The sequence below is a fragment of the Panthera tigris genome, chromosome C1 (assembly GCF_018350195.1).
Source record: "Panthera tigris isolate Pti1 chromosome C1, P.tigris_Pti1_mat1.1, whole genome shotgun sequence".
In the NCBI taxonomy this organism is placed as follows: domain Eukaryota; kingdom Metazoa; phylum Chordata; class Mammalia; order Carnivora; family Felidae; genus Panthera; species Panthera tigris.
The window spans coordinates 47,400,315-47,422,435 of NC_056667.1; the positions used below are offsets into that span (position 1 = coordinate 47,400,315).

General features: G+C 46.5%; 1 protein-coding gene and 1 long non-coding RNA gene across 4 annotated transcripts in view; one reads left to right on the forward strand and one right to left on the reverse strand.

Moving 5' to 3' along the window:
• The window catches only part of LOC122241131, a 37,890-nt gene extending 23,254 nt beyond the window's left edge, over positions 1-14,636 (forward strand). For 2 of the 3 annotated variants that reach the window (XR_006221114.1, XR_006221116.1), the window contains exons 2-7: positions 3,148-3,230; positions 4,359-4,447; positions 5,237-5,351; positions 11,600-11,718; positions 12,413-12,551; positions 14,520-14,636. This is a non-coding gene — a long non-coding RNA (uncharacterized LOC122241131). The remainder of the gene's footprint in view (positions 1-3,147; positions 3,231-4,358; positions 4,448-5,236; positions 5,352-11,599; positions 11,719-12,412; positions 12,552-14,519) is intronic. The other variant, XR_006221115.1, reaches the window with a different exon arrangement.
• A 4,421-nt stretch (positions 14,637-19,057) lies between these two features.
• On the reverse strand, positions 19,058-21,751 carry JUN (Jun proto-oncogene, AP-1 transcription factor subunit). The gene has a single exon (XM_042997384.1). It carries the CDS (start codon positions 20,766-20,768, stop codon positions 19,764-19,766), a length of 1,005 nt encoding a protein of 334 aa, XP_042853318.1. The 5' UTR covers positions 20,769-21,751; the 3' UTR covers positions 19,058-19,763.
• Positions 21,752-22,121: the final 370 nt, after the last annotated feature.

Consider the following 22,121-nt stretch of genomic DNA (forward strand, 5'->3'; position numbering starts at 1 on the left):
GGCTGGAGGTGGTAAGGCCAGGAGCAGAGTACCCGGATGGTGGAGGCAGGGGCTGGAAAGGTTGATGAAAAAATGGGAGAGTGCAAAGAACACCAAGTTCAGTTTATTTATCCTGCAGTGTCTGTCTCTGGCCTTTCCTGGACTCCTGACCCACAGGGAGGGATCCTGCCTGTGGCTCACCCTTCCTGTTATTTTTATGCTTTTGTTAGATGCCTTTGATGGGAGTAGATATGGAAACCTAGATTGTCAGGGAGGAGAAGCAGCCGAAGACCATCCAGTTCTACTTTCTTGTCCTAGAAGTAAGAACACGGCGGCCCAGAGGGAAAGGAATCCTCTTTCCCATGTCCCCAGGCTGGGACTAGATCCTCGGTTTCCTGACTTAACCACACCTTGCTGATCTTCCCTCTAATAAGAAATAGATTGAGCTTTTGCAGGCAGCAAACCGCACCTGAGAGAGCAGAGGTATTGAGTCGGGTCAACCTGGATTTGGATCCCCACTTGCTATGTCTTTGCTGTGTGATCTTGGGCAAGTTATTTAAGCTCTCTGAACTTTGTGTTTTCTACCTGTAAGGTGGAGATGAAAACGCTTTCCTTGAAGGGGGGGCTGTGAGAATTAATGTGAAGACTCTAGGGCAGTGTCTCTTCGCAAGCCATGATCCAGATTCCATTCTCCACTTCTGTGACCTTCTCCAGCCCCTGTTTCTTCACCTACAGTGTCTCTGTTCCTGAGAGTTTGGCAGGGATCTACAGAAAACGTATTTCTTTGGAAGGTCTTTGTGCACCACTACCTAAATTCTGCATATCACACTATTGAGAAATGACTCTATGTTTCCCCCTAACCTAAGCCCAGCTGAGCCCTAAGATGCAAATGGCAATTGACCTCTGGCCCCTAAAGCAGCCCTCTCCTTTCCCCCCATGATGACTCTGCATGGATTTCAGGAAGTGTCATGTGAAAATAACACCTTCAAACCAGAAGCAAAAGGAACTGGAAGGCTTTTGCAGGAAGCATAATATAAAGAAGGTGGAGGCTGGGAGCTCAAAAAAAAAAAAAAAAAAAAAAAAGAAGCAATCACAGGGAGGTTTTGTTTTTTTCTTTCAAAATGATTTTTGATGGCACATAGTTACTTTTATTTGTTCCCTGACTTTGAGAGGCTGAGAAGTAGCAGTCTTATTTTGAATATCTATTGTTACTCCTGAGATTTTATGCAGAATAGAAAGGATTGTTTTGAACAGTTTCTCATGGACAAGTGGAAGCTGTACCCTCGCTGCAGATGATTCATCCAGGAGAAACGATATATAAACAAGACTGCCTGCCTGGAAAGCGGATGGGAGGGCGGGAGGGTGAGGTATTTCAGAAGGGGCTTTTTACTCCCATGCCAGCGAATGATAAAAGCTAGCTCTTGAAATAGCAGGGGTGCTGTGGAATGGAGGTGTCAGAAAGTTTTACAACCTTGCATCTCATAGTTAATATCAGAAAAAGCACTTCTTAAATCTCAGACTAAGACCAGGTGCTTTCTCACAGTCATGGTGTATTGCTAGGTTGATTCAATCTTCAGCCCTGTCCTGTGAGTGTGATGTGAAAAAGCATGGGCTCTGAAAGCTGATGAAGCAGAGCAGGGTGAGGCTGAGAAGCACCCAGGCTGCAAAATGTTAGGAGGCACCTATTCTCAGCATCATACAACTGTACGGTCAGCATTTGCATGACTCTCAGAGTGAGAGCCTCCTTCAATTTGCACCTAGGGTGCTTCTCTGGCCTCATCGAGTCCAGGCTCTGGAACTGAGTTAGAATCAGGGCTCCATCACTTATTGGAGGTATAACCTCAGAGAAGCAATTGTAATTAGGCTTGGCTATAACAGAAAAACCCAAAACAGGGGGTGGCTTTAACGGGTAAAAGCTTATTTCTCTATTACATAAAAATATAGAGCAATACAGGGGCACCTGGGTGGCTCAGTCAGTTGAGCGTCTGACTCTTGATTTCGGCTAAGGTCATATCCCAGGGTCCTGGTATTGGGCCCTGCATGTATGGAGACTGCTTGGGATTCTCTCTCTCTCTCTCTCTCTCTCTCTCTCTGCCCCTTTCCCCTGCTCATACTCTCTCTTTCTCTCTCTCAAATAAAAAAAAAAAAGTAGAGAGAGAACAATACAGAGGAGGGCTAACATAATGTCTCTGTTACATAAGGTCACCAGAACCTACCTTCCTTCTAGCACATTGTCCTGCCATTCCTGTGTTTTAGTCCTCATGATCCGAAAGGGCAGGCCTGAAGGTTCAAGATGGAGACATCCGTGTTCCAGGAGGCAGGATGGAGGAAGGTGCATGAACCATGTGGACACATTACTCACTTGAAAAAAAATCAATAATATGACAATGACAAAAACATAGATCAGACTTTTAAAAACCCATATAATACAAAAAATAAAATCTTTTATTTTTTGGATTATTAAATGATCAGTAATTGTTACTTCTATCGATGTCACTCCAAATTCTCAACATTAGCATCCAGTTTATTATAACCGGGCCACAGTCTTGCTCCCTGCAACTGAAAATGTTTCCAGGTGGACCCCTTCTTATGCATCTTCATGAAATGTCCCTAAAGCCATAGCTTTGGGAATAGGAGAATTACCCAGAGTGTGAAAGTAGACATCCTTGTATTTGCCTACCCAGCATTCATTCCCCATTTTGGTAGTGACACCCCAGTTTCTCTTTGGGATACTGCTGGTTCCTATTCCTTGTAGATTTGGTAGAAACTATTAATTGGGCTTCAGGTGGGAAGGGGTAGAAATGTAACGCAAGCCAGAACAATAGCCTCCCTCTTTCTCAGGAATTTGTCTCTTGAGTAGAGACAGAAAAAGCACAGTAATATGATCAGGGACCATTTTTTCTAGCAGAGGCATGGATATCAAAGTTCTTGAGCTGCCCTGGAAGCTGTCTCTTCTGAAGTCTGACTGTTCAGTTAGTCCTTCAAATCTTGTTCATGATGCCCCATATCCTTCCAGTAAATCTTTATTTCCGTTAATTAGATTATGTTTTTGTTGCTTGCAACCCAAGAACCTTAAATGACACAAGTAGTTATTCATTTGTTCTACCTAAAGATTTGGAATTGTATAGGCTGGTCTGACTATTGTCACTCTGGCTTTTTCTTTTCCAGAATCTCCTGATGAGGCCACAAATGCCTCCGGCCACACACTTAGCCCTGCCGTGCTTCTGAGCCAAATGAAGTGGGAAATGAAGGTAGGATGTAGATTTAAACTGTCCCTCTTATATCTGGGATTTAGTGATTAATAAGGCTGTTAAGACTAAGACCAATAAGGTGGTAAGCAGGATACCAGAGAGGAAGTCCCAGGGGCCAGGCTGAGGAATTACCTAGAAGGCACCAGTCCAAGGAAGGAAAAGGCCAACATGCTATGTAGACTTCACAAAACAAGGAGTGTTGCCTGTCTTATTCCCCACTCTATCCCTCGTACTAAAAGCCAAGTTTGGCCATGATAAGCACTCAGGAAATAGGTGCTGAGAGAAAGCAGTAGCATTAAGAAGGGCTGAGATTTGTGGTGGCAGAAACCAAGTGAAAGGGTGAGATCATCTCACAGAGGTGGAGAGAGGTCAGCAAGCAAGGGAGTACATACGTAGAGTTGAGGGTACGGAGGCGTTGGATTCTAAAGGTGCCAACCAAGGCAGTCACTGTGATATTTGCTGTTTTTCCACCATAGTTCCTGTGTTCCTCTCTCTGCTATTTACCTCTTGTAACCAGAGTCAGCCCCAGAAAAAACCTATTGCTACCACCTTCGGCTTCTTCCCTCCTGTACCTGCAGCTCCCCCATGGTTTGGCCCAGCCCATCAGAATGACATTCCACCTTGGTCCCTTCTCTTGAGTGCTAATGCTTTCCCCTGTCCTAATCCCTAACGCGGGGTCTGGGGCTCTCATGCCCTGCCTTGCTCTTCCAAGTCCTCCTAAGACCAAAGACTCGCTCCATTTTTTTTTTTTTGACAGGTCCTTAAGGTGTGGCCACCGAGATCATGCTTCCTAAATGATGACGTGGTTACTAAAATCAGTAATGACAATATCTGACATTTATTGGACACATATAATGGTCAGCTCCCATTCAAAGCTTTTTCACTTTTATGAAGTGCTCACCGTAACCCCATGAACTGAGTGTTATTGTTATGGCACAGGCTGTTCGTTGCCTTCCCAGCCTTTACGCTCCCAGTCACAAGTGTTAAAGACTACACATCACACACTGCCTTGTGACTAGGAGTGGCCAACGAAGTCTGCATGGAAGTTGCTGGGTGAGCTTCAGAGAAAACTTTTTAAAGCAGGTAGCGTGTCTTTTTAAAGCTCTGATCTTTTTCTCCTTCCTCTAGGCTGGAATGTAGCCATGGCACCTGGAGGGCACCTCGTAACCATGAAGTGACTTTAGGACAGAAGCCACACACAGTGGTGGAGCAGAAAGGTAGAAGGGGCCTATGCTCCTGATGACTGGAGAGCTGCCCCACCTCTTTAGGCTTCTTTTATAGCAAAGGAAATAAATCTCTAACTTTTTATTTGGTTGTTCTATTGTATGTGACACAGTCTACTCCTGATTGATGAACTTCTTTCTTTTTTTTTTTTTCAATATATGAAATTTATTGTCAAATTGGTTTCCATACAACACCCAGTGCTCATCCCAAAAGGTGCCCTCCTCAATACCCATTACCCACCCTCCCCTCCCTCCCACCCCCCATCAACCCTCAGTGTGTTCTCAGTTTTTAAGAGTCTCTTATGCTTTGGATCTCTCCCACTCTAACCTCTTTTTTTTTTTTTTTCCTTCCCCTCCTCCATGGGTTTCTGTTAAGTTTCTCAGGATCCACATAAGAGTGAAACCATATGGTATCTGTCTTTCTCTGTATGGCTTATTTCACTTAGCATCATACTCTCCAGTTCCATCCACGTTGCTACAAAGGGCCATATTTCATTCTTTCTCATTGCCATGTAGTACTCCATTGTGTATATAAACCACAATTTCTTCATCCATTTGATGAACTTATTTCAATTAAATATTTAATATATATAGTGGGGCAGACATATATGGTGCTCCCCAAATATCTCCATGCCCCTCCATATTTCTCAGTTTCCCCTGCAGTTAGGTTGGGACGATGTCTAATTTTGAACAATGGGCTCAGAGCAGAAATGACATGTCGCTTCTATACTAATGCATTTTGGAGCCAGTGTGCCTTCTCCAATTCTCTCTTCCATGCTGTAGTAACCCTGGACGCCACTTGATAAGATGGAGGTATCACAGGATACAAAGAAATGGGATCCTTGAGTCACTGGATGTAGAAGAGCTCCCATGAACCCGCCTTTGGGTGAGACTATGGGTGAGTGAGAAATTAACTTCTGTTTTGCTAAGTCACTGAGAGTTCAGAGTTTATTTGTTACTGCAGCATAGGTTAACCGATCCTGACTAAATATGCCTCATTTTATAAACCAAGAGATTGAGTCTTTCAGCAGTTAAGTAACTTGCCCCAATCAAAGGGGCTACTTAGGAACCAAGTCTATCTGACCACAAGAGCCAACCTCTGTGGTTTCCCATTCCCTCCTTGGCCAGTATTGGCCACGCTGGCATTCCTGATTCTGTTGGCTTCCTGTCATTTGCTTCCATTCAGGTCGGTTTTTTTCCTTTAGCATCTGTCTCTCTGACCTGCATAGACTAGAATGCCACATGCCCAAAGCTTAACCTGTGACACTCAGTTTATAGAATTACATCTCGTATTGTAATTCTTCTTGGAATTTATTTTGAATCTTGGCTGGTTGAGTTGGCCAATACTAAAAATGGTTGCTTAGCATCTGGCTTCTATTTGGTCCTTGGCTAAAACAAAACATTCACAGTTGATTTTCATCACCAGGTTTGTAGTATTTTCTGTTTTCTTTCCCGAACACAGTGAAGAAAAAGAAAGTGAGATGTGGCCATTATTCTGTATCTGAATTATCTAGCTTGGTGGATTGGAACAAGTTGCTCACAAGAAAAGCTCATGTATTCAACAGATGTTATGTTCCAGGGGCGTGATAGATTCTGGGAATGCTGGGAGAATTTTACCACACAGTCCTTACTTTAAAGGAGCGCCCAGTCTAAGGACCTGTGTAAATAAATAGAATGCAAAATAGCGTGATAAGCCCAAAGAGAATCAGCGTGTATCAGATGCAGTGGTGACACTAATGGGAAGATTGTCCTTTCTGACTGTTCTAATTCCCATAGGAAGAGGTTTTATGCCACAGCTGGAAGAGTTTTTCAGAGACTTCTGAGTACCGAGTGTTGTGCTAAGCATTTTCCATAAATCAAATTTCGTCTCCCATTTACAAGTATTGCATCTTTTCCAAGGATGAGTCAACTGTTGCTCAGAAGGAAAGAGAATTGGTCAAGGTCACACATGCAGCATCTTAACCCAGTTCTGGCCAATTCTAGCATTTCATATTTCCCCCAGAGTACCAAGCTCGTCCCTCTGTGGAGGCAGGTGGGTTTATTCTGACAACATAAGCCTCCATCGTCTTATCCAGCGAGTTTCCTGAGACGGGCTCTCCACAGTTCTGTCGCAGCGTGGGCTTCTTGGAAATTCGGTTCTCCTTCTCAAGGCCTCCCTACCTGCTGAGTCTCATTCTTCATTCTGAAATAGGAGCTGCCCTGTAAACAGTATCTGGTGCTCACTTCCAGGCCTCCGGCTGGTGGAGCAAGAACATTTCCAGTGCATATGCTTCCTTATTCTGTAAAAAAAAAAAAAAAAAAAAAAAAATGTGTTTATACTCGGTCCCCTCTGAAGCCGGACGACGCCCATGATTTGTCCCAGGTCTCAGCCAAATTTGTTGGCTGGGCTTTTTCCAGTCCTTTACACCCCAGAAAGGGAGAGCGCTGTGTCTGCCCTCTGGCGCCATCTACCGGCACTGCTCGAGTCTCCGAATGAGCCCCAATTAATTGGATGAATCTTGTCGCTTCATTAGCCCATTGGTTTTTTTCTTCACAGACTAGAGGGCGACCAATTAGTAAAGAGAGTAGATAGCAAATATAGCTCACCTTAAAGAGGCCAGAGTCTCCTTTCTCTCGCGTTTCCTACCTCACCCGTTGTGACATTCCTTCATCTTCAATTCTTTCTTCCTTTTGAAAATATTTATTTTGTTCTTATATAGAGATCAGGGCATGGGGCACACAGCTGCACACCTGAGCAAACACAGGGGCTGACTGATTTGCTGGTGTAATGAAAAACATTAGTTTTGAGCTCATTACTCTGATTCCACAATGGGCACCAAATCCCACTTAAGACCCACGGAGGAAGTCTTCAAAGGGACACTGCTCCAGGTCTGTGCCTGGGGAGCCAGCCGCCCCTCTGAGCATTTGCAAAGGAATAACCCACGTTTGGAGACCCAGGCCTGTCAGATCAAAACCAGGCCTGGCCTCCAGACCTTGAAACAAGTCGCAACAGTGAACCTTACTCATCCATTTTCAAAATACGGCCTGTTCTCTACAAAATGGAGCAAAGCCTCTCAGATTGGCGCTGGCTGCTCTATTTGATATATTAAGGAGAATCTTGACTCTTTCCAGGTTTCTGCCAGTCTGTTTTAAATCCAAATGGCTTGGCGGAGAATGGTTTTTAGTTATTTTTTTGTTTGAAATGGAATTCAAAACAGCAGGGGCATAAAGCCTAGCTATGGATGGAAGAGAAAATTAAAAGGTCCCTGGAGTCCCCCACTCACCTTTCACATTGAAGGAAAAGGAATTAGGGTTTCTGGTAAACGGACTGTCTGTTGAAGCACCACTCAGGGAGGGAGGGTGATATTGCTGAGCCGTTGAAGTTGTCAAGATATCTAAAGATTTTGATTTCTTCAGAGGCAGAATGATCAAGAGCTCAATTCTAGAGCAAAACCCTGCTCCTGATTCTTACAGTCATGAGGACGTAGCCATTTTTTGGGACCTGTCTGAGTCCGACTTCCTGGGAGCAAGCTTGTGATAGCTAGCTAGTAGGACTGTTGTTAAGGTTGAAAGAACGTAGCACAGGAGGCATTTACCACTCCTCCTGGCACATCTTTCTTTTTTTTTTTCTTTGAAAAACATGTGACTCTTTTTTTTAAGTGTATTTATTTTTGAGAGTGGGGGCAGGGGCAGAGAGAGAGGGAGACAAAGAATCTGAAACAGGCTCCAGGCTCCATGCTGACAGCACAGAGCCCAACACGGGGCTTGAACCCTCGAACCGTGAGATTATGACCTGAGACAAAGTCAGACACTTAACCGACTCAGCCACCCAGGTGCCCCTGGGCGCAATTTTAAGAGCTTCATAAACAGCTTAAGGTCAAGATCAGCCTCTTATAGCCAGGAATTAGATCTTCTGCCTGAAGCATGAAATGTGTGACTTTTAGAAAACGCCTGGGTTCTCTGCTCACTGTCATCCAACCTCTCTGGTTGTTTGAGACCTGAGGGTTAAGATACTGTATTTGGACATGTGGTATTAAACTGCACACCATCTGGATCCACCTGCCCCATGGGCTCCTTCTTTTCCCATCCCCTCCTCTGATTCCCCTGGAGGGAACCTTACGTTCTAACCACACTGGTCTTCTGGCTACTTCTAACACATGCTTTTGCCCAAGAGAGGAATGCTCTCCCCACCCACTCCCATATGCCTGACTAATTTCCTTCAGGTCTCAGTCTAAAGGTCACTTCCTTGGGGATGCCTTCCCTAATGACCAGACTGAGTCAAGCATCTCCCCACCCTTCCACTGAATGCTCTGGAAGTGCCTTCATAGTATCTACAGTAATATTGCTTGCACATCTTTCAGCACTTTGCAAAGTGCTGGGCTTCATAAGCAATTGTGATCATCTTTTTAATGATCTGTTATATGTCTTTTCCTTACCTGACAATAAGTAGGCAGGAACTCTGTCCATTTTGTCCATGAACAGTTGATGCGTGGCTAATGGGCCCTGGAGTCCTGCTTGCCTTAGTCCTTGATGTCCCCTCTCTCTGAAACACTATCCCCCCATTTTTCTGTCAACCCCCCACTCATCTCTTTTAAGATACAATTCCAAGTCGGCTTCTCAGTGAAGCCATTGCTCAACTCCCTTAGGTGGGGTACTTGTTCCCAAGGTACATTGTTTTTATGTCTGTCACAGCAATTAATATATTGAATGCCATTAGCTTTTGATAGTAGGATTGATGCCTTACATAGCTTCTCACTTCCAGTGTTTAGTGGGTGCCTGGCACCGGGGAGGCATTCGATAAACATTGAGTGAGGATGAATACAGTAACATTACCTTCTGAGAGAGTGATGATCATTCAGTGCCATGTTAGTATCTTAAGGCAGAAAGATTTTGGCCATATACACCAAGAATTGGTCAGGTATTACCTCCTAGAAATGTGTTAAGCCACACAGTAGACTCATCAACCTTTCTTGGTATCTCACACTTGCAACACTGGATATATCATTCACTTCTTATGCTTATAACCAGTTCTAGAAATTTTCAGAGATCTTTCATGTAAAGATCTTTGATTTGTTGTGAGGAGAGAAAAAATATTTCATGGCACGTTGGATTCTTCTCAGAATTCAGTCATGGAGACAGTCTATTGATTTTTTTTCTTACTTTTACTATTTCAACAATTGAATTGTGGAAATACTATTGTAGATACCGATACTGATACAGTTCAATGAGTAGGAGAGTAGAGAAAAACACAGACCTGAATAGATGGGCTTCCCGACATTTCATAGTCTTGCCCCGAGTATCTTTGACTCTATTCTAATTGGCCTAGATGAGTTAATATTACAACAGCAACCAGTATTAATAAGTAGCTATTTTTTACAGAGTATTTTTACATATTATATTGTTTAATATAGTCCTCCTGAACATTTTCCATCCAGAGAAGTATGCTTTGATAACTTGTACCTGGAGCCCCCAACTTGTTGTAAGAGATTCAAGAATGGATCATGAATCTTGACCCAGCTTTTGAAGGGGACTAGATGCCCCTCTACCCTGGCCTGTAAAATGTGTTGAGAGTAACAAGAGTAATCACAAAATAGATGGACCAGAGTCCATCAGGACTCTGTTTGACCTCTAGCATCTACTGTTTTGTAAGTCCTGACATTGCTTTGATGATCTCTTCCTCCCTCTCTTTCTTCTCCGACTCTGTGGTTTGATGGGACTCCAAAACCCTAGTATTGAAGGTTGACCTACACCTAAGCCACTCAGTATGTCCCTTCCCATCCCTCAGCCATGGTGATTGGTTCAGGGAGGGATATGAGACCCAATCAGACCAATGAGACACCATCCGGGGAGGAGGCAAGTAAGTGCCATCTCCATCTTATTTTTCCTTATGGACAGAGAGTGGGGTCTGCTGGACAATATCACACGGAGCCTGAACAGGAAGCTAACACTTCCCATAGCAAGCTGAGTGAGGGAGGGAAATCAAAGCCTGCTGATACCATGTGAGCCCTGTATATAGCCAGGTTTAGAGCTACTTCTGCTGATGGCTTTTCATTGATTTATTCCAATAAAATTGCTTTTTACTTAAACTGAATTTTTTTGTTACTTGCAACCATAAAATTCTAACTGATGCACGTCTGATTTGCCAGCACTAAGCTAAGCTCTTTTACATATATCAGCTTCTTTAATCATTGCAACAACCCAATGTGGGTAGATATTACCATCTCTACTTCATAGATAATGAAATCGAGGCTTAGGGAAATTAACTATCTTCCCATTCACAGCTAGAAATGTTCAAGTTGGGATTAGGGTTCAGGTCTTAGTCGCTGCACTGTTTCCTGGGCACAGCTGGAGAATGGTAGCATGCTCCTTCTCAAGGTCCCACATGCTGTCAGGCATCATCCATTTCTCTCCCTCCCCTCCCGAGCACTTCTAACCTAGTCCCTCCTTTTGCTATTCCCCCCCCTCTCCTTTTTTCCCCTCCTGAAACTTGAGTTCAAGTCTCCAGGGAGATAAACACGAGCCCCTCCAACCAGCAAGCGCTGGGAGCCTGGGCTTAGTCATTCCCCTGCCCAAGACATGGGGATTGCTGAGATGACCCCAGTGTAGGCTTTCTGGCTTCTTTGCTATGAAAGTCACAGCCCTCCCCTGGGTGCCAGAGATTGCTCCTTCCTTTTCTGGCCCAGAGCCATTCTCAGAGGCTTCTTTGACAGCACCCAGGGCAACCTGGGCTGATAGGCACCCTGCCTAGATAAGGCATTTCACTGCCTGGGCATTTGTGTGCAGCTGGCTCTGTTTGAAATCCTGCCTCTCTCTGACTTCACTTCCTGAATGTGCTGACAGGCCTCTGAGCCAAGCCAAACAGGTTCCCAATACCGTGCCTGCAGAGCATTCCCCTGTGAGTGCAGCTGGGGAAACAAAACTTTTCTCTAGCCCGTAGAGAGGACCTGCCAGCCCTTATATGACCAAGAAGCAAGCCCTCTGAGACCTTGTTGAATCTTAGTGGGAAATGTTTGCATTTCAGTTAGGGTGGCGTGTGTGTGTGTGTGTGTGTGTGTGTGCATGCACACTGGCTGGGGGTACGGGGTGGGGGGTTCCTGATTATTTCTTCTTAAATGAACAAGTCTACAGTGAAAAATGACTAATTCTTGCTTTCCTACTCTATACAAGGGCTCTACATTAAATGATCCTCCTGGTAACCTTCTGAGGTAGCCACAGCCGGCCTCATTTTCATAAACGAAGGGATTGAAGCTTGGCACTGTTAAGGCACTTGCTCCATGCTCCTCCAGGTATAACTGCAGAGCCCGGATTTAACCCCTAGATACTTGACTCCAAAATTCATGGTCCCCTCTAACTCGTAAAATACTTTGATTCTTCACATATTTGGAAGGGTAGTGAGGAAGAGCGGAAAGGGAGAGACTCTAGTGTCTTCCCAGCCCTGTGAAGTGTAGAATAACAGTGTCTGTGGCAGGAAGGTTGTGAGGCTCAATTGGGATATAAATTCATGTGGCATTACTACTCAGGAGTAGGGACATGTGTGTACGGTATAAGCTCTTTAGGGTCAGGAAGACCTGAACTCAGCTTGGGCGTCCACCAGTCACTTACTCCACGAACACGAACAAGGCCTGAAGCTTCATTTTCCCATCTACAAAATCCAGCCCTTTCATTTGCCTTGTGAGACCCAGCACAGTGCCTACTACATAGTAGAAATGTGGTAAATGGTATCTACTATGAATATTATACAGGTGTTTTTATTATACTTGTGGAAGATACTGTTGGTTCCTATTGGAGTTGGGAAGAGCTAAACGATGCTACAGAAACAAGCAACTCTCAAATCCCTGTGTCCTAAAACAACAAAGGCTTCGTTCTTGCTCCTGTTAAATGTCTATTGTAGATGTGCTGGGCAGGGGGAGGGACGCTGATCTACATTGTCATTATTTAAAGACCCAGGTTAATGGACACTCCGTCTCTGTGCTTCCATAGTTGGCAAGGCTGGGAAAAGGAAGCATGTTGAATCTCTCACTTGCCCTTAAGGCTTCTGCCTGGGTATGACAGATGGCACCCCTGCTCACATTTCATTGGCTGACACAAGTTGCATGGCCTCTCACCCACCTTCAAGGAGGTAGGAGATGGGGAAGTACTACCCTACATCGTACCCAAGAGGAGAGCTGGAAATATTTTGTGTAGGGTGTTAATGACCATCCACCAACCCAAAAGCCATCCTCCTTCTCACTTCTTTCTTGCTATCAGAGCCTTGATTTTTTATTTATTTTAAAAATAACTTTCTGTGTTCACTCTCCCATGTGCTTAGAAAAAGGTGATCCCAAGGGGTGAATCATGACTGTAGGCCAATTATGGTAGTCACATTCCCTTGCAGGATATATGCATGTGACCTGCTCCTGACCAACAGGATGTGAGGGGAAGTCTACTGGGGTGGAGGTGGGCAGCTTCTAGGAAAGGCTTCTCTTGCTAATAAAAAGAAAGATTAAAAAGAAATTTTTAAAAATATTTACTCATTTTTGAGACACAGAGAAAGAAAGATTTTGAGCTGCGGAGGGGCAGAGAGAGAGAGACACAGAATCTGAAGCAGATTCCAGGTTCTGAGCTGTCAGCACGGAACCTGATGTGGGGCTTGAACCCACAAACCGTGAGATCATGACCTGAGCCGAAGTTGGACGCTTAACCAACTGAGCCACCCAGGTGCCCCAAGGGAAAGATTAAAGTAAACATCCTTGCATTGCTAGTGATTATTGTGTTTACCTATGATGCCAGGAACTGCCAGAGCCATTCTGAGGCCACACAAGGAACTTCTTTGACACACCACGAATGGTGACATGAAAAGATAGCCCCCAGGCCCATGATGATGTCAGTGAACGAGGTCATTGAGTCCTGGATTGGTTCATGTCTGGACCTCTTGTTTAAATTGTGTCTTCTGTTACTGTTCCCTGTAAACATCCTAACTGTTAGTGTGGTCAATTATATAACAGCCCAGGCTCCTGCCCACCTTTTTCCAGGACTTACAATAAGGTCAGGGAAAATCCCTTCCTCTGAGCATGAACCTGGATGAATCAACTCTCTGGAAGAGATTAGGCATCAGCTTCTGCTGATGGACTGACAGTCCTGAGGTCTAGGAAATACACACATTCTGTCCAGGTAGCCAGTGAGTAGCAATAACCTAAGAAGGCTGTAAATTAATGATCTGGTAATCCAATAACGAGGCAACCATCAGGCACTGTTCTTCAGTGGATGTACATGGAAGAAGTTTGCATGGCAAGAAACTGTCAGGGCTTCTCAGGACTGTAAGTGTTCTGGCCCCTCCAGAGAGGAGGGGTTCACAGCAGGGCAAGGAGAGTTCACTACCCGTTGTTGTGGCATGGATGAAATATCCCAGGGGACTATCTGATTACCTTTGCTCAGATGGTGTGCACATCAAAGAACCTTCTGATGACTAATTCAGTTCCTCGGGGTCCTTGATGTGGAAGCAGGGACGTGCTCTGGGTAAGGAACCCAGGATCACCAGGGCATCTGGTTCCTGGAACAATATAGGAGAAGAGTAGGGTTCTTGAAGCCTAATTGAAACCAGCCAGTGGTTGAGGGACATTGACAAAAGCTCTTAAGACTCACTGAGAGCCTCAGTCACTGTGTCCGCGAGACACGGCCTCTAACAACGACGTAGCCAGAGCAGTGGTGAAAATGAAATGAGACGGAAGGGACAAAAGTACTTTGGAAATGATAGGAGTGTGAACTGGTACAAATCGCATTGCGCATCAAGCTTCCTTTGCTCACTCTGCTCCAGGAAAGCCGACCATCTCTTGACCCCTAGGGTGCCCAGAAATCATTCCCAAGCTTTCCCTCATGCTGCACCTCCACCTGCTGCCCCTTCTCTTCTGCTCTTCACCTGATGAACTCATCATCTAGGAAGTGTCAATTCCCGTATTTCTGTAGAAAGGCCTTCCCCCCCCCCCCCCACCCCTCCGGTCCAGTTTGGATAGTTTTTCTCTTTCACGGTGCTCAGTAATTCTTCACTGTGCTTGTCAAAGTGTAGAATCATACATTTAGTGGTGATTTCGATTTCCTGTGTCTCTTACAGAATAAAAACTCCAAAAGGGGAGGCATCCTGTGGATCTCACTCTCCATCGTATTCCTGGTGCCTGGCACAAAATAGAAATTTAGTGCTGCTTGATGAATAAAATGAGTGTCGCATGAATGTAAGGTGTTAATCATGCAATTCCCCAATGTAAGTAAAAACACTGGTCTCTTCATTTGCGTCGAAATGTTTGTATAGTTTGGGTCAGTTAGTCCCACGGAGCTTAGTCAATTATGGGGGACAAGATAAAATCAGGCTTGGGTCCTGCCTGCAGTGGTGAGGTCACAAGTCTTTGTCTTTTACATCTGTTTATTTGAGCATCCTGACACTAAGCAGGTGGCCTCTGGACCATTTTATAAGAGGATTTTCTTTTAGATGTCAAGTCGACCCAGTGAAGAGAAAAGCTTAAGTTCAGGACAAATAGCAAAGGTGTCGCGTGAACTTCCTGATATCCCTCCGCAGGCCTAGCTTGCCAGGAGGTTGTGTAGGAAGAAATGTGGCATAACGGAGCTGGGCCCCCGTTATCTCCTCCCCATCTCTCCCCCAACCCCAGGGCGGCGTTAAAGACCACGGACCTTCTAAATTAAACTGAATCCTGTCCTTGGTATTATCCTCCTTACCCAGCCTCTCCTCTCCCCCAGTGCATCATCCAAACTGTTACCAGCAAGAATCTTTCTCAAGCTGACAGTCCATTACCCTGCTCTGCTTTCTTCTACATTTCTCTGTCATCTAGAGGGTGACAGCCAAACTCAGCATGGAATGGATATTACTTCACAACCTGACACCTCAACTTTCCTGCTTCAAATCTCCCTTCATTTTTCTTCTCATACATTCATTTCCAGCTTACAGCTTCCCGAACACGCCATGTTTTCCAATGCCCCTGTGCCCTTGCACACAAGTTCCTCCTCCAACCTTCCTTTCCTGGTGAGTTCCACTGGCTCAGCTCAGATGTCACTTCTCCTCTGAAGTCTATCCTGATAACGGTTCCTCCTTTCCAGATCTGGCACCTCTTTGTGCTTCATCTCTACACTTCTCCCCACCAGACTGGGAGTTCCTGGAGAACAGGGATTGTGTCTTGCTCATCGTTGAACCCCCATGCTCAGCATAGGGCCTCAATGAGACCCAGGCCTGGGGGAATGCCCTTCTTTGGGATGTCAGAAGTCCACAAGCAAACAACTGGGACCAGAGTCCAGAGTTAGGAGGAAATAATTTCACATTCTGTGGCTAGCCCATATTCTAACATGTTCCCATCTTCCACAACACTCCACTTGACCCATATAGAAGACCCATGGAAGCAAGGGTAGGACAGAGTAAAGGACATTGTCTTTTTCTCTTAGTTCCACCAATGCATATCTTCTCTGACAATAAAAAGACATGGGGAATAGACACTTTAGCATGATCCTTATCTCTATCCAGCAAATACCAAGTGCTAACTCCGAGACCCCTGAGATACATTAACGTTACAAACAGAAAGTCCTCTCTGCCATTGCCAATGAAGTGGTTGCTTTGATAAAGCCATATCTGGAACTATTTTTTTGTGCCTGCTTAATGGTTACATAGTATCCTTGCCCATTCCCACCTCCACGCCTAATGTTTCAGGCTGACTCATTTTATGTAAGATGCCCACTTGCATTAGCAGAGGGGAGAATGGACCTTGTGTGGCTGTAAGAATATGCTAACAGTGTAATGATTTTAAGAACACTCATTGAAAACTGGACTTTAGAACGTTCACTGAAAATTGGCTGGGCTTGAATTTTCTGGGGGTCTTCAATCCATCTGGAGTTGCATACCTGGAAATGGATGAGGTATATTTCACTAGAAGAAATTGAGATCTGGAATTATTTTGGAGGAGGTTTTAAGTTCAATTGCTTGTTCACTCATCACACATTTGTTGTTTTATAAACATCTCCTAGTACCAGGCACTGTACTAGTAGTCTGGGGTCCACAGATGAGTGGGATATGGCTCTAGCCAAGAGACACAGAGTTTCACAATAATACTTTGATAAGTCTATCATAGAAGTTTTGATAAAATGTTATGAATGCTCAGTGGGAATATTCGTTCCACCTGAAGATAAGAGTTAGCAAGGAGTGCTTCATAGAGAAGGTGCTGTGTGCCAAGCCATGAGGAATGAGTAGGATTCATCAGCTGAACCAGATGGAAAGGTATTCTGGGTAGATGGATGAGCACAAGCAGAAGCATGGAAGGGTGAAAAGGCATATGGGATTCAGACTCACACAAAGGTAAGTTTCTCATAGTGAGTGTGTAGGCCTTAAGTTTAGGAATTACTAAACATTTTTGAGTCATGGGACTCTATGAAAACCAAATAAAAGCTAATGATTTCTTCCCCCAAGGGAGCGTGTGTATGCACGTACACATATATACGATTTTGTAGGCATTTTCATTGAGTTCATGAACCCTCTGCCCCAATGGACACAAAGCGTTAAGAATCTCTGATGGAAATACACATATATAAAACAGATCAGAAGTGAATTAATGGTTTTAGGTGCCACTAGCTTCATCTCCATTAATAATAACTCACTGAGTGCCAAAATAAAATTAACTTTTGTGTGTCTACAAGTAATTAGCTGATTTTTCTGTCTCCAAAGGTCATTGGTTAATTTCCTCAACCACAATGTTTTTTTTTGTTTTTTTTTTTTTTGTTACCCCTTTTGTTAGAATGGTTAGAATTTCAGGGATATATATATACACACACACACACACACACACACACACGCATATATACATACACACACACACACACACACATATATATATATGTACACACATTTAGAATGTTAGTTGAAACAAACAAGTGTGGGGAGAGGCCTGAATTTCAGGCTGCCTTTTTTTTTTTTTTTTTTTTAAACACTTGGAATCTAAATAAAGCTGGGGAGTGGTGTGGCTTTTCTGTGCTGCTCTGTTGTCTGGGCTTAGTCTACCTTTGCAGGTAATTAATTCCCCAGCCTGCTTATTTTTTCTAGTTGGCTCTTGTTTAGCTTCCATAGAGCCCCACCCCAAAGTGCTTTATTGTCCCTCTGCTGACTATTCCTACATATGGTCAAAATCAACTCACCTTCCGGGTTGCTGACATAGGCAAATTCACTCTTTGGCAAACTCGGCTCTGCTCCCAGTAACCCTTTGTTAAAGAAGTGTTATTACAACGGAGTGGATCTGATAGCTTACAAATCTGTCCAATCTCTTCCACTCCTAGATACACTCCTAAGGAGAAACTCTTTGTCTTTGGATTTACAGCCACAGGCAGGATATTAGCACTCTCAGACCTGTTGGGTACTGGAGCACTGCTAATGAGCAGACAGCCCTGCCTCAATTAGTGGTTTGTGAAATATTCCTGGATATCAAATTGCTTTTGCTGCTTGATAGTCATACTAGCTCTTGGGATGAAGAGCAACCAAGCAAAAATTGTTCCCTTGTTGCATACTGCCTTGTTGATCTCCTAAGTTATACCTGTAGACAGAATTTAAGCTTGCCATTTCCCCAGAGCTAAGGTTTGATTTACACATGTCATCGTTGTGTTCGTGTTCATGTTTTCTTGTATGAATCTTTTCCATGTTGTATAGATTACCATCTTTTAAGGCTGATTCTGTAGTAATAACTTAAACAAGGCTGGTTATTTTAGAAACAAATTAAGAAATAAACTGCAGAAGAATCCCAAATGGCAAATGGCTATAGTGGTAATTTGTCTAAGTATAGGTGTTTACTTCAGAGAGACAGAGAGAGTAGGGGAGTGGGGAGGAGGAGGGGGGGGGAATATTAATGAAACTGGGAGAATGTTTCATCCAGATTGCAAATTCTGTGTTGACTCTTCCTAAATTCTTTGCTTCTTAATTACCCAGTAACTTTAGCTGGCAGTAATGTTAACCCCAGCAACTGAAAAGAAAAGCTTCAGTGTAGAGCTTGGGAAGAAAAAAGTAGTAAAGGGAAAGGAATTCAAGATCTGTTATTGGTATTTGAATACGTTTATTGTGACAAGAATGCTGTTATAAATATTCATAAGCAAAGACCATCTTTTTTATCTAGGGATTGTTAAAGATTCCAAATTGGAAGGATACATCTTTTGTAAAAATCTGCCACTGTTCCTCATTTGAGAATTCGCAGCTACTCTGAAATTTCTGCTAACATCATAAATGGTCACAGCACATGCCACTCGGTATGAACCAGACTTTTAAGTTCTTTGACTTCCCAGTGGGCTGTCTGTTCCCCTCCACCACAACCTCCCTTTCCTCAGCCTTCTGAAGGGCCACACTATCCTTTGTAAGCAACTCTATATGGATTGTTGGGGGAGGGAAGAGTATAAGTTGATGAGAGCTTCAGCTACAGTTATTCTCAAGTCCAGCAGAGAACAGTTTTCACTGCCTGATAGTACGAAGCACTGAGAGTGATTTTAGTTGACTCTTTGAACTCTTTCGACTCCATCTAGATAGGTAATCCGTAGGTAATGCAGAAAAGAGGTTGTGGGAGGGGTACTTTTTCAATATTTTATTGTATTTTCTTAAATATCCTTTCTGGAATTTTCAGGAACAAAACATAAAAAAATTATATACTTTATTACAAATGGTAAACTCAGAGTGCTCCAAATCTCTTATTTACAAACAACACTGGGCAGGACACCCAAACAAACAAACATGAAATAACTTACAAAGGCATGAAGCTGTTTATTGACAGTAATCAGCTTTCATCAAATTAAAAAATATATATATGTACATACACAGTTAAGGAAGGCAGGCCAGAAAGAGTTCATCTGCAGGCTCAGCCTCGCGCTCACAAACTCCCTCCCGCCTCCCCTCCCCCAACCCCCTCCCCCCCTACTTTGTGTTCTTAAGGAGTACTACAGAAGCAATCTACAGTCTCTATTGCAGTTTGTAACCCCTCCCCCTCCCCCCTTTAATACTGAATGAGATCGAATGTTAGGTCCATGCAGTTCTTGGTCAATGTTAAAGAAAAGTCTAACGTTCTGTTCGCGCGGGGACAGCCCATCCGCAAAGCGGGGCAGCCCGCAGGCAGCCGCTCCCTGGCCCCACGCCAAGGGAGGGCGCGCCAAGTCCTTCCCACTCGTGCACACTGGGGGCGCCGTCAGGACGCCGCCCAGTCCAACTTGGATACCCTTGGCTTTAGTCCTTGGACACTTTTCTCTCTCTCTTTCTCTCTCAACTTGTCAAGTTCTCAAGTCTGTCTCTCTGGGTGAATTTTTTTTTCTCTGTTGCCCCTCAGCCCCCAACAGCCTCTCCTCAAAACGTTTGCAACTGCTGCGTTAGCATGAGTTGGCACCCACTGTTAACGTGGTTCATGACTTTCTGTTTAAGCTGTGCCACCTGTTCCCTGAGCATATTGGCCGTGGACGCCAGCTCCGAGTTCTGCGCTTTCAAGGTTTTCACTTTTTCCTCCAGCCGGGCGATCCTCTCCAGCTTCCTTTTCCGGCACTTGGAGGCAGCGATGCGGTTCCTCATGCGCTTCCTCTCCGCCTTGATCCTCTCCTGCGACTCCATGTCGATGGGGGACAGGGGCGGCGTTTCCCCGGGCATCTCGGGCACCGTCTGCGGCTCCTCCTTCAGGGCCTGCAGCCGCGGGTGCTGCACGGGGATCTGCTGGGGCAGGTGGTGCGGCGGCTGCGGGGGCTGCTGCTGCTGCTGGGGCTGCGCGGGAAAGGCCAGGCCGGCCGCGCCGTAGGAGGGCGCCCCACCGCCGCTGCTCAGAGCGCCCGGGTTGAAGTTGCTGAGGTTGGCGTAGACCGGCGGCTCGCTGTGCAGGCTGGCGCTGAAGCCACCGCTGCCGCTGCCGCCCGCCGCGGAAGCCACCGCCGGAGCCACCATGCCCGCCCCGCTGACCGGCTGCGCCGCCGACGTGACGCTGGGCAGCGTGTTCTGGCTGTGCAGTTCGGCCAGGGCGCGCACGAAACCCTCGGCGAAGCCCTCCTGCTCGTCTGTCACGTTCTTGGGGCACAGGAACTGCGTGGGGGTCGGCGTGGTGGTGATGTGCCCGTTGCTGGACTGGATTATCAGGCGCTCCAGCTCGGGCGAGGCCAGCTTGAGCAGCCCCACGTCGGGCGAGGTGAGGAGGTCCGAGTTCTTGGCCCGGAGGTGCGGCTTCAGGCTGCCCACCGGGTCGGCCAGGTTCAGGGTCATGCTCTGCTTCAGGATCTTGGGGTTACTGTAGCCGTAGGCACCGCTCTCGGACTGGAGGAACGAGGCGTTGAGGGCATCGTCGTAGAAGGTCGTTTCCATCTTTGCAGTCATAGAACAGTCCGTCACTTCACGTGGGGTTAGTTTGGGCTGCGCGCAGAAGTTTCGGGGCCGCAACAGCGCGCTGGCGAGCGGAGGACACCCCTCCCGGGGCCCTGGGCAGGGAAAGTTTCTCGAGGGGCGCGCGCACCCGCCGGCTGTCCTCCCCCCTGCGCCCTGCTCACCGGCTCGCTCCCAGGCGCTCAGGGTTCAGATGCCGCCAGCACTCTTAACTTGTCAGCTCGCGCGCGCTGCTCAGCTTTGAAAAGTCGCGGTCGCTCACGGAGCGCTCTTGGCGCAGCCGTCCCTGGGAGCCCGCAGACGAACACGCTTCCCGGCGACAGCGGCCCTGCCGGCGGCGGCAGTCAGCGTCGATCCCGCGGTGGCCGGCCGGCAGCGGGTGTCTGCCGCCCGGACTCCGACGACTGTCCCCTCCTCCGCTGCGAGGGGGAGGGGGCGCCGGGCAGCCGCGGCTCGCGCTCGCCCAAGTTCAGCAACCGGTGCGAGTGAAACTGAGCGCACGTCCCTCCTTGGTCTCCTCTCTCCGCCGCCTTCCTGTCTTCGCCGCCGCGGCAGCTTCAGGCGCAGGAAAGCTTTGCAAAAGTTCGCTCCGGGACTCGGGCCACTTGTCCCCTGTCCGCCTGGTCAGGAAAGTTCTTTGCCGCTGCAGCGGCTCTCTGGACTTCCCCGGACAGACTGTCGCCGCTCTCTGCGCTGTCACCAGCTCCGGGGAAGCGGGGCTCTCCTCCTGGGGGCGGCTGGAGAAGGGGCTCTCCGGACGCTCCCCAAAACACCAGCCCGGGAGCCACAGGCGCTAGCTCTGGGCAGTTGGTGAGAAAATGGAAAAGAAAATAAGATTTGCAGCTCGGACTCTGCTGCCGTCTTGCCTGCCTGCCTGTATCTGTCCGTCTCCCTGAGTCCGCGCACCTCCACTCCCGCCTCGCTGCTTCAGCCACACTCAGTGCAACTCTGAGCCCTTATCCAGCCCGAGCTCAACACTTATCTGCTACCAGTCAACCCCTAAAAATAGCCCATGATGTCACCCCAAGGCCTTCCCATTGGCTCGCGTCGCTCTCAAGGGGGCGGGCCCGCCCGTCGCCATGGAGACCCCACCCTAGAAGATTCTTCTCTGGACCCGCGGAGGCTCACGGGATGAGGTAATGCACCGCTGCCCTCCTACAGTTGGGCCCTTCTTTCTCCTCCTCTCCCCCTCCCCCTCCAGCGCGACTCGCGCCCGGCTCTTCCCTCTCCCCTCCCCGGCGCGTCTTTCCCGGCCCGCCCGGTGCATTGTGGGCTGACGTCTTGGGGTTTGACTGTCTAGTGACTGTGGCTGCCGCGAGCCGGGCGGACGCGGGCTCTCGCCGCCTC